Source organism: Salvelinus namaycush, chromosome 29 (genome assembly GCF_016432855.1).
Source record: "Salvelinus namaycush isolate Seneca chromosome 29, SaNama_1.0, whole genome shotgun sequence".
Classification (NCBI taxonomy): Eukaryota; Metazoa; Chordata; class Actinopteri; order Salmoniformes; family Salmonidae; genus Salvelinus; species Salvelinus namaycush.
In genome coordinates this window covers 7,102,224-7,114,185 of record NC_052335.1, presented here as the reverse complement: position 1 = coordinate 7,114,185, position 11,962 = coordinate 7,102,224, and the positions used below count along the sequence as shown (strand labels likewise).

The 11,962-nt window shown below is 43.8% G+C and overlaps 1 protein-coding gene across 4 annotated transcripts in view; it reads right to left on the bottom strand.

Moving 5' to 3' along the window:
* Nucleotides 1-486: 486 nt before the first annotated feature.
* LOC120024140 (serine/threonine-protein phosphatase 2A 56 kDa regulatory subunit gamma isoform-like) overlaps nucleotides 487-11,962 on the bottom strand; it is a 35,161-nt gene continuing 23,685 nt past the window's right edge. For 3 of the 4 annotated variants that reach the window (XM_038968289.1, XM_038968290.1, XM_038968293.1), the window contains 13 exons: nucleotides 10,015-10,214; nucleotides 7,516-7,626; nucleotides 7,328-7,420; nucleotides 7,079-7,209; nucleotides 6,847-6,906; nucleotides 6,631-6,739; nucleotides 6,402-6,455; nucleotides 6,056-6,226; nucleotides 5,828-5,955; nucleotides 5,556-5,657; nucleotides 5,398-5,470; nucleotides 4,941-5,051; nucleotides 487-3,560 (listed from right to left, as the gene is read on the bottom strand). In XM_038968289.1, coding sequence (XP_038824217.1) covers nucleotides 3,426-3,560; nucleotides 4,941-5,051; nucleotides 5,398-5,470; nucleotides 5,556-5,657; nucleotides 5,828-5,955; nucleotides 6,056-6,226; nucleotides 6,402-6,455; nucleotides 6,631-6,739; nucleotides 6,847-6,906; nucleotides 7,079-7,209; nucleotides 7,328-7,420; nucleotides 7,516-7,626; nucleotides 10,015-10,214 — 1,478 coding nt within the window. In that variant the 3' untranslated portion in view covers nucleotides 487-3,425. The remainder of the gene's footprint in view (nucleotides 3,561-4,940; nucleotides 5,052-5,397; nucleotides 5,471-5,555; nucleotides 5,658-5,827; nucleotides 5,956-6,055; nucleotides 6,227-6,401; nucleotides 6,456-6,630; nucleotides 6,740-6,846; nucleotides 6,907-7,078; nucleotides 7,210-7,327; nucleotides 7,421-7,515; nucleotides 7,627-10,014; nucleotides 10,215-11,962) is intronic. The other variant, XM_038968291.1, reaches the window with a different exon arrangement.

The following is an 11,962-nucleotide window of genomic DNA, read 5'->3' as shown; positions in this document are numbered from 1 at the left end:
CTGACTTGTCGTGATATGTGTTATGTCCTATATTATTTATTTAATACATTTTTAATCCCAGCAAGAGGCCTTTTGCCAGGCCGTCATTGTATATAAGAATTTGTTCTCAACTGACTTTGCCTACCTAAATAAAGGTTAAATGAAATAAAATATCTCATACAACGCATCATGACTGCAGGCTGAAATCCTACCCATGGGCTCATTCTAAATGATAGGCTTGGGACAGAACCAATAAAAACAAGTCTGGTGTTTGACTTGTAAATATTCTCTCAGGGTTAATGTGCTGTGGTATAGAGATGTATTAAAAATGGTCATCTCCAGATTCTGAGTGATGGAGATTTGAGACTGAAACCTTGTTAAGTGATCCGTGTCCACGGATACAGAACTAAATAAGAGTCTCCCGTGGCCATCCTTTCTGATCTCATCTCGTGGGCTTCCAAGGCTAGTCAAGGAAGAATGAGGCAAATCATGAAAGCACTCAATGGCTGTTGTTGGATGAAAATATAAAAAAACACATTCTTTATTTACCATATATATGTTGATGTACACAGCTGTTTTTTTTATTTACAAAAGCGCTCACAAAATGCTAATGTAGGATCTCTTCACATTTTTTAAATGCTGTAAAACAAAATGTTTAATTACAAAGCGATAAAAAAATATTATAATTCAAATTCTTAACTGCTCTAAATGCAAAATAGTCACGTATTGTAGTCTGTGCCACATCCAAACTGTCTGCAGTAGCTAATAACCTTTGTTTCCTGTATGTACACAGGGGCATCTACCATTTAATAATACACAGAACATCAAATAAAGTACATTATATGTACAATAGTAGATTAAGCCATTTAGTACAGGATGTCTACTAAAAGGACACTTGTAGTATTATTCTTTTGAAATAAAAAAATTGCTTGTGTAAAATAAGAGGGCTCCAAAGAAACTATAATATTAAAGCCATTTGATGAAGAACAGTCACCAAAGTGAAGTCCTCTGTTCTCAGGACATTGGAACAGGCAGGGTTGGGATCCATTCTAATTTGTCAATTCAGGAAGTCAACTGAGGAGCCAATTCTCCTCTTTGAGAAGCAATGAATTGGAATTTAAGTTTACTTACTTAATCTATGAAATTGTAAGTAAATTGATCACAACCCTGGAGCCATCCAGTTGTTTGTGCCATCTATAAAGCACTCTAGACTTCCTTTTAGTAATTGTACAGCAAAATAGTTGGGAGTGGAAGGGGATGGCATAAATTGGTGAATGTTATTCCTTAAAAAAGAAACGAAAAAGAAACCGCAAAACGTGATCATGGTAGTAATTGTAGTATATTTTACAATTTGCACAGAGTTTTTGCAGGCAAAGGAATAGACCTTGCAAGCATCCCGAAGCAGTGTCTCACACACACACACACACAAACATACACAGCAGCACCACCTGGATGGTGAACTTCTCTTCAGGGATACAGCCAGAGTCCTTGTCTGACTGGGGGCGCAAACAAAGGTACTGCAACAGACACATCAATACTCTTGATAGAATCTCAAATGGCACACTATTTCCTATATAGTGCACTACTTTTGATCAAGGTCTATAGGGCTCTAGGGGAATAAGTTGCCATTTGGGATAGATCCTAAATGGAACGGGGAATGAGAGGTTAATTGGGAAGCATCCTTCTATACACGTTATTTATCAGGCACACAGAGGGACTGACAGAACCGAGCAGACCACACAGCATGACTGACTCATTTTGGATATTTTTATTGTTCATGTTTTAAAAATCAGGAAGTCCTTCCATGTAAAGTCATTGGGGCTACTCCACTCCTCTCTAGCTTGACAACCACCATCATCATCATCAGCTTTGTAGATTTAACAAGGCATGTAACTGACGCTAAACAGCTCGTATGCGTTTTACACTCGACACGGATGTAAATAAATATAGAATACTCTGGGGCAGTGTGTGTTTCAACGTCTCTCTCTCTGGTCTGTTTAGAAGCTAATGATAAATTTAACATGGTTTGGCCTTCAAATAACGTTACTCTTCTAATCTTTCCCAGTTTAGCCGATGTCCCCCATGTACAATAAAGGCACTATGAAAAGAAAGGCTTGTGTTCAAATTCAACTCGGTTTCTCCAGACAGAATGGTCTTTATATGACTGAACTAGCCTACTACTTGCTAACACATAACAGCAACATCAGAAAGAAAGGGGTTTTGGTTATGAAGAGTAGAAAAACCAGCGATGACTATTCCTCTGTGTAGCCCAGTTCAGTTCCTCTTGTCCCACTCACACACACTAAAACTCAAAATGGGAGTCTAAACACAGAACTACAAAATTAGACCTTGGAGTTTTCACATCAATAACATGACAGGAGTTGGATAACATTGATCAATATTAATGAAGACTGAAAGACTGATGGGGATCGTGAAGTGCACAGACGGAGTATGTGTCTTTTGTTTTTACACGGACACTAAACTCCAATGGATCCAGAAAACCATTGACCATTGTGTGAACAATCCAAACACACGGCAACCTGGGTCAACTTATTGCCTACAATATCATTCAGATAAAAAAAAGAAAGAAAGTGAAGTTGGCACCAAACTATGTTTGTACAGACCAGCATATGTCCAGTGGAGGACAGAAGAACCCCTTCCTGTCCCTCAGCATTCAACCTTCCTCAGGCAAGCACATTTAAATCCCCACAACTTCATTACAACAACGTCTGTTAACCAACAGACAGTCCGCCGACTGTCCCCCTTGCTTCTCCTCCTATCAAATCATAGCAGAACAAAGAAAAATGCACACAGAGAGAGAAGGGTAAAGCTCATGACAAAAGCAGCTGTAATGGGGCTCTGAGGAAGAAGTACGGCGCTTTCCTTTCTATGCTCAAGTAGAGAGAGATGGGAAGAAAATAAAAAGTGGTCCTCAACCAAGCTGCTTCTTCCTCCGCCCATTACGTACAGCATGCGCCTGTAATACATGTCTGTTCGCCAGTCCGATTGCCAAAGCACATGACATCATTAATGAGAGAAAAAGAACAGAAACAAACCAACAAATAAAAACAAGAAAAGAAAACCTGAGAGAAATTACCAGAAGGGGGCACCACTGCACCCTAAAGCGCTTTTACAAGACAGCGAGAGCAGGACAGAGGGATAGGGAGGTGAGGCGAGGGAAACAATGTCATGTTTGGTCATGCCATAACGTCCTGTGCCATTGACATCTGTTGCGCAGGGCTGGAGTGGACTGGGCTGGGGATCAATTGTCATAGTTGGACTGGGCTAAGTAGAGTTGTGCTGATTTGGTTTGAGCTCCAGATTTTTTCAGCCAGGTCATTCTGTTCTCTTCTGTGCTGGTCCGTCCGTCATGTCCTTCCGTCCGTATCGGACTGTCAGTGTGCATCGAACTGTCAGTGTGAATCGGACTGTACTGTGTGTGGTCTCTAGTGGCCGTCGTGTGGTGTGACCATGTCCTCGGCCCTCCGGTGCGTCTCCAGGGCATTGACGGTGGAAATGTCTTGAGGCAGCTCAGACTTCCTCCTGACCAGCGGACGCTCCTTACGCTCATTCCTCTGGAGCTATCAGGGACAGGCAGGAACAGAGAGAGAACAGTTAAGCATAGTCCAGTCATACCAAAAGTTACAAAATAGTAAGAAATTGCCAAGCGCTCCCATTTTTGGGTGTATTTTCCAAATAGCATGCACAACTTCACGTTGGCTGTTGGCCTATCCAGCACAGTGCGGAAGCTAGCTAACGAGACCCTCCCCCGATTGGTTATTGGTTGCTGCTAATTTGCATAAACATGGGACTCATAGTCGTCAACCGTTAAGTTGCTGAATGTATCCTTGTGTCTCCCCCCATTGAAAAACAAATTATCTCCAGCAGTTTATCGTTAGAGATGGTGCCTGGTGTAATCAAAGCATTGGACTGGTCACACAACCATACTGGTTCCTCTGCACCAAGAGACAAGGGAACGGTTACACAGAGAGTGAGTTCACCCCCTCAAAACAAACGTTCTCTAGTCCTTAACTCTTCAGTGGCGCTAAAATTCTAATAGCACGTTTCACTAGGTCCATCACGTCTTGACGAGATCTCAACTCAGTGATTCATACTGTATCACCAACTCAGCCCAATCCATCAGTGATCACTAAACCCTCCTAGACATGTAGTAGTCTAGTAGGAAGTGTACACTATGCTGTGCGTTGTAGGGCAGCGGTTCTCAACCTTTTTCGGGGACCACAAAATCACTGTCAAAAGCTCTCGAGGACAATCATTTGACGAGTCAACATATATATTTTTTTACATGAAATGTCTTGGCAGGCATATTTTGTAAATATTTGCATTGAATGTAACAAATTAAAGGCCTATTCTTTTTATAATAAACAAATGTGCATTGTGATAAGTTATGTAAAAAAAGCTTAGAATATTATTAATACTCCAAACATATTTTTTGGAAGAAAAACCTTTATTTTTTAATATAATAATTTGTATACCACTTGCAGTACCCCTGCGGAACACAGGTTGAAAACAACTGCTGTAGGGTGTACACTACAGTACGGTGTTTATTAATTAATGTCAGCTCTCCGCTGCCTTTGAAATGTGAGTCTGCCTATATCTGATCCTGTCAATAAGTGCGGCACTCACCGCCCTCTCCCTGAATCTGTTCTTCAGCTACAACCTAGACTACATCCCAAATTGCACATTATTCCCCAAGTGGTGAAATACTTTTGACCAGGGCACATGCTACCCTGCTCCTGTTCATACACACGTCTGTCTCTCCACCTATTTAAAAACTGCAACAAGATGTGAGAGGACCCACAAGATTAGTTCTACTAATGTCACACTGGTGCTACATTTCACACAGTGGGGAAGACATTGCTCTGGACGTTCACGTGAACACACGACAGCATGGAGGTGGTCAGCGGAAAGGAACACACACAGTCCCACACCCACAGTACCTGTGTGGCCTCTACCTCTATAGTCTTCTTCAGCATGTTGAAGTCCTCTATCATTGGTCCGTCTGTGTCCATGGGACTACCCAGGCCTGACGGGTCCACGTACACCAGGAACTAAACATGGAGAGAGAAAGGGGGGAGGATTATAATGAGACACCAGGAAGTAAACCCAGCAAGAGAAAGAGGTGGACTCCCAGAACCAAAAATAATAAATATACCTTTTTAGATAATTTGGTCAAAATATATGATGGCTGTGTGTCCAGTTCTGCTAGGTTGTTGTTGGGCTCTGAGCAATACACAGAGTACAGCCATAGCGTACATCCATTTATCTGTTGCTGCCTGGGCTGTTCTGTCCTGAGATGGGGGACTAGGTGCTGTACTACTGGGTTCAGAGGGGAAGAGACACCGGGGCTGGAGTAACACGCCCGCACAGAGACGAATAGTGACGATGCGTGCTCACCTGAGGGTTGGACTTGGCCAGATTCTCGATCTTCACCCACGCTTCTTCTCGCTCTTTCCACTTGGCCTTCTCTCTGCGCACACACGACGACAGGGGAACAGTCATTTCAGAGTCATGGGCAACACGTGGGTGAACGTTGTAAGTTTAAGGCTTCTTACTTGTTCTTCTCTGCTCGGAACTGCTGTGTGCAGTCGTCGAATAGCTTCTGGTTCATCTCCATGAAGAGCTTCAGGGCGTTGTAGATCAGACCGTGGATCGTCCTGTACACACAGACATGCAGAGAGACACGCACACACAAATTCATATGAACCCAGGAATGCATAACAATAAAACATACGGTTGTTAACTTCCTTATAATAGGGCGGAAAACCGATAAGCAGAAAGAGAGGCAGCTCCATAGTGGTAGTTAGTTGTTAGCAGAGTGACTCACTTGTTCCAGTGGGTCTTGGAGTTGCGGTAGAGCGAGGGGAACATGATAGGGAGGATTCTGGCGGCATTGTCACTGATCAGACTCATGATGTACTCGTTGTTCCAGTAGTACAGCGCTCTCTCTGCCACCTGACACAAGAGGAATGCTTGGTCAGGTAACGTCTTAGCACACACACACACAAGCACGCAACACACAACACACACTACCTGAGCAAACAACATAACACACCTGGAAGTGTGGGCTGGACACACACTTGGCCAGCTGTCTGAAGAGGGGCTCCATGACCTTGACAAACTCAGAGGGTTCGATGACGTCCAAAATCTCCTCCAGCTCGTTGAGGAACATCACCTCCTTTGGACTGTGGGTCTTTGGCCAGTACTTCAACAGAGCCATCACTGTCTGTAGGAGAGAAGAGTAGAGCCATACTTTAACACTGTACTAACTAGTCACACACAGAGCTGTTGGTCTTTGGCCAGTACTTTAACAGAGCCATCACTGCCTATGGAGATGATTTGCACATGAACACTGAACCAGCACTGGTGTTTTTTGCCCAGCGAACTGGAAGATGTCTTACCGGTTCTGTGAGGGTGCTGTCCTTCTCTAGAAACTGCACCACGCAGTATGCCAGCTAGAAAGAGACAGACATAAAAGAGCATATTAGCTACAACTATCATGTTAACAATGCTAACTACAACTGGACTGAACGTGTATTCCAACCTATAACACTGTAGGCCTATATCAAAAGGTTTTGTTCTAAAGTAGTCCTACGGCTTCTTTAACAGAAATGGGTCTAGATGCTATACCTGTGGGTGATAGACACTAAGGGACTTGACTTTGTGTAAAGGCAGCAACACCTTCAACAGGAACATCTTGTGCTCCTCTTTCAACGGTAAGGCAAACCCATTGATTATGCTGCAAACAGAAAGACAAAAGGGTTGTGATCAGCAAATCTAATACAGGGAGATCGGCAAAACAACGTAGGCACAAAAACTATTTGAAATAATTACAATTTGACATACCTTCCTAATATTTCCAATAACTCCGCTATTCCGTTATGATGTTCCGTTTCATAAATGAAGCTGCAAAGAAATGACAGTTCTATCAATTAAAATGACCAAAGACCCAAGCGAAACAGACTAGTGAAATAAATGGTCATTTAAAAACATTGCCACTCATGTCAAGTGTTTCCGATGATGATGCGACTCAACATATAACTAATCTCACAGTGCTGTATTAGGGCTATTTACTCACCTATAAAATATGTTATTTATCTGTTTCCTGATGTACGCTCTCAGGCCCAGGAACTTGCCGTAGATGCGATGCAGAGTGGTCTTTAGAAAGTCCCTTTCCCTAGGGTCTTCACTGTCAAACAGGTCCAATAGCTGTGGAGACAACACAGTGACCTTACAACACCTGTTCACAACACACACAGCCAGTCCCACACAGACAACCTCACATCCCATGTTGCTTTACTTCCAGTGAGAAAGGACCAGTGCTTACCTGCATCACAAATTTCTGGTCGATATACTTCTTGGCTACATTTGGTTGAAAGTCTGGAGACTCTAGAAACCGGAGGAAGAACTCGTAAACGAGCTGGAGAAAGAGGAGCAGAGGTGTACACATCAGCGGTATGAAACAGTGTGTGTTCATTCACGTGTGTGCGTGTGTGTGTGTGTGTGTGTGTGTACCTGTAGGTGTGGCCACGCTGCCTCTAGCGTGGGCTCATCCTCCTCCGGGTCAAACTCCGCCCCTGTGGGGTTGGACGATGGAGGCAACGTCCTGAACATGTTCACTGCAAACTGACGGACAGAGAGACAGACAAGTCACTACACAGAACGCCACACATTACCACCATCAGAGCTATTGAAAAAACGAATCACGACAGGGGTCAAAGATTAGCTTTCAAACCAACGCCGGCACTTTCACACAAACGTGAAAACGGACATTTTGGTTAATGTGTATCAAACTAAATAGAAGATAACGGTACAGACATTCATCAGACCTCTTTACCCATCAGCCTGTTTCTTCCTGTTCATTTATGTGCTCATTTTTAGATTTCAAAACATTTTCTGTCAACGCAGCCAAAAGATGAAGCACAAACCACTACTGCTGTAGACTAGAGAGGAGGAAGGAATGACACGACCGTCAAGATGACATTTACCTGGCCTCTCTCTCTCCAGCCCTGTCAAAAAAAAAACAAGTAGCCTAGATAGTTGCTTTCTTTTCACCAGTCTCTCCATCTCCCACAACGAATAAGCAGCAGACATCTCTCATCACTCCGTCTGTCAGAGTAGACGCAGGCTTCTCTTTATCTCACAGCCTTTTCTCACCTCTCAGAGAAGACTACATCCTGCCACACTCCTTGCAGGCCTGAGGTTAGCGTGCACTCACTTGTCAATGTTTACGTTCTAAGATCCCCTTTTATTTTCCCCGAGTGTGTCACTGTCAGTCTAATGGACCACCAAGTCACATGAACATGGAGCGCTTTACCAATCTGAAGCTGATACGTCTGTAACAACAGCGCACTTATCAAAGAGCCGTCCGTTGTGGCCTATTATAACCATAAAGAACACCTTTTACAGTGCGCTTCGTCCATCTCTCTCCATACTTTGATGTTAAAAGCAGTGAACACTTCAAAGTGAAGGGGCAAGAAGGGGAGAACTAAAGTAAACCAAGAACATTGTTATGCCGATTTGGCAGCAGCCTTGCATTTTCTACTGCACTGATCAAATAGAGACAGGATCAGGAGAATAGGGGGTAATTTGCACCTCGATCATCCTCGGTTTCCTGCGTAGCATTAAGGCCTGCTTTGATAAACATCAAAGGCTTTAATTAAGACCTGGCTGGCTGACAGGCACGCAGGCAGCACTTAACATCTGCAGCCATGTCCACACTGGACTCATTTACATTTAGACTACCCCAAAGACCCAGTATTTCATTCACTCAGCTACAGCTAGTAGGCGGCCTGGCCTGCTAACCAGGGCTGAACTGAAGGGACAACGAGGAGGCTATATCTGTTAGAGGTAGGTGAACCCATGATGACGAACACCAATTCGAATTTTTGTCAACTATGTGGACTGAAACAGATTGAGCTCACAGTGGTAGCCCGTGGCTGATAACAGCTAGCAAGTTAATACTGGTAGATAAAAGGCCTAGTGCTAACCGATAAGATTTAAGTCCAGTGAGTGTAAAGGCGTCAGTATGCTTCAATTCAGCTGGCGGCTAGCCGAAGTCGGCTGGGCAAACGGAACGGGTGTGCTCACATACTCCCTTAAAAGACCTTGGCTTGAGAAACTAGAAAAAAAGCAGTAGGTACTGTTTGTCCATTCTGAGACGCCGTAGCCAGTATACACTTCCTTAAAATAGTCATTAATCTATGACAACTCAAGAAATGTCATTCATTTTGACGTTTTTTTGCCAAGTAGATCTTAAATCGCGCAATTTTACATCTGACTAATGTTACATGGTGCAGTATTTCTCAATGAAAAAATGTGCATGAGAACGAGGTCGTTTCTCGTTGAATGACAACAAAGACTGAAGAATCCCTACTGTTGACCAAATCACAGACGAAAAAGCGTAGGATGTCAGCACCAAACTTCACCGAAGTCCAAAACGTCACCATAATATATGAACGCACTCTTCTGAACGGTTTGGGCTGGGAAGCATGCAGATGCCTTAAAGCAATTGTATTTTGTCATACCCTGGGTTCACATAGTTCATCTGATAGGCACATCCCATTCCCTACGCCTCAGGAACCAAAATACAATATCTAACTAGAACTGAAATAACCTGCCACAGGCAACCTCAACAATGAATTTTTATAATAAGTAACTTGGAAACTTTGTGGGATTTGAAAGCTTTTGACAGTTGAATTGATTGAAATGGTTTATAGCTTTTGTGATTGTTTGAGGATGGCAGGGTTATGACGTCAATAAAAGCCAGAGAGACAGAACCATGCACAAAATATTTGTTTGTATGAGGGGCTTATAGGTCTACCTACACCCGACAAGACCTCTAGGGGAAACACTGGGTTGTCTCTGGTGACCATTAATAGCAAGTTTATGAGGACAGAATCAATGTCGTTGTGACTAGTCCTATGTTCACCACACAATCAGCATGGAAGGGAAACAGCATGATAGGCATTTGTAAGTGCATGAGGCAAGGCCTTGTCCACTGGGTCTACTGACCACGTGCACCACCTCTGGGTAGATGGGCTCTGTGATGACGTTCCCGTTGTGGGTGATGTACTCCACCATCTCGCTGAGCGCAGCCCGCTTCACTTCCTTCCATTTCAGGTCGCTCAGAGGATCCGACAAAAAGTCAAAGAGAACACAGCACTGACGCAGCTTCTGGACAAACAGCTTCTCCTGCTCCGCCGCAGGGACATCTAAGAGAGAGAGCGAGAGAGAGAGCGAGAGAGTCAGATTCATACGTTGTCACCTCACGAGGGAAATTCCTTTTCACTGCTTGATAAAATACGCAGAACAAACAAATTTGCAGCACAGGCTGTAGGCAAAATAATGAAATGGAGAGGCTGGGGATCCAACTTTTCCTTGGACCCTTCTTCCCGATATAGTGATTTCATGTTTTTTCAGGAGGGAGTACTATTTAGGCAAGCTAAAAGCAGCATATCAAACACAAGCAAGACAGACCGGTAGTCTAAGTAGCTATGTTATTTTTCCATTGCAAACATGGTCAAAGCAGGGGGGCAGACAAGCAGTCAAAGTAAGTGTTATTTTTCAGCAACTAAGGCTACGATATGGCAGCATAACTGTACACCTTTTAATTGCTTTGAGGAGCAGCAGAAGTGATTCCTGGAACACCAAGGAACTTCCGGTGTGTAAACAGCTGTTCCATCACGGCCGTAACCAGCTAGCTAACTTAGTCTAGTTGTTTTCAAGGTCAAAATGTGCATTTGACCATATTATTCACGGATAGGATCGTCCTTACGACCGGGAAGGAATCCATTTTTCTAAATTAAAAAGTTAGATTTCCCAAAGAAGAATGGCAGCGGAATGCAGTGCCTGCACGGATAGTAACGTTAGCAGCAGGAGGTGGCGGTGCAAAGACACACGGTAAGTTTTTCTAAATGTTTTTTTATTTTAGAATATTTAAAACATACTTGCAATGAAGCCGCTCAACAACTACATGACATTAGTCATCTAACAGACTCACATCCAGAGCGACACACAGAACCAACCAGGGTCAACGCCCTGCTCAAGGTCACGCAGACAGATCTCCCACAAGGTCAAAAACGAGGACCCGAACCATCAGCCACCGGTCAAAGCTCCCAACCGCCAGGCCACCAGCCCTCGCCAGGCCAATATCCCCCCCCCACAGTTCCCAAGAGCTGCCCACTTTTCCTTGTAAATAAATACAAATAAATAATTTCCCCATCAATCTAAACACAATACCCCACAATGCCAAAGCAAAAAAAGGTTTAGAAATGTTTGCAAATGAATAAACTGAAATATCACATTTGCATAAGTATTCAGACCCTTTACTCAGTACTTTGTTGAAGCACCTTGGGCAACGATTAGTCTTGAGTCTTCTTGGATATGACGCTACAAGCTTGGCACACTTGTAATTGGGGACTTCCTACCATTCTTCTCTGCAGATCCTCGGGTTAGATAGGGAGCGTTGCTGCACAGCTATTTCCTGGTCTCTCCAGAGATGTTTGATCAGGTTCAAGTCCGGGCTCTGGCTGGGCCACTGAAGAACATTCAGAGACTTGTCTCGAAGCCCCTCCTGTGTTGTCTTGGATGGGTGCTTAGAATCGTTGTCCTGTTGGAAAGTGAAACTTCGCTCCCAGTCTAAGGTCCTGAGCGCTCTGGAGCAGGTTTATCAAGGATCTATCCCTACTTGCTCCGTTCATCTTGATCCTGACTAGTCTCCCAGTCCCTGCCCTGAAAAACATTCCCACTGTTCTTGGGGACCTTCAATGCTGCAGATGTGTCCTGGTACCCTTCCCCAAATCTGTCGACACAATCCTGTCTCGGTGCTCTACGGACAATTCCTTAGATCTCATGGCTTGGTTTTTGCTCTGACATCCACTGTAGGACCTTATGTAGGCAGGTGTGTGCCTTTCCAAATTATATGTCCAATAAATTGAATTTACCACAGGTGGACGCCAAG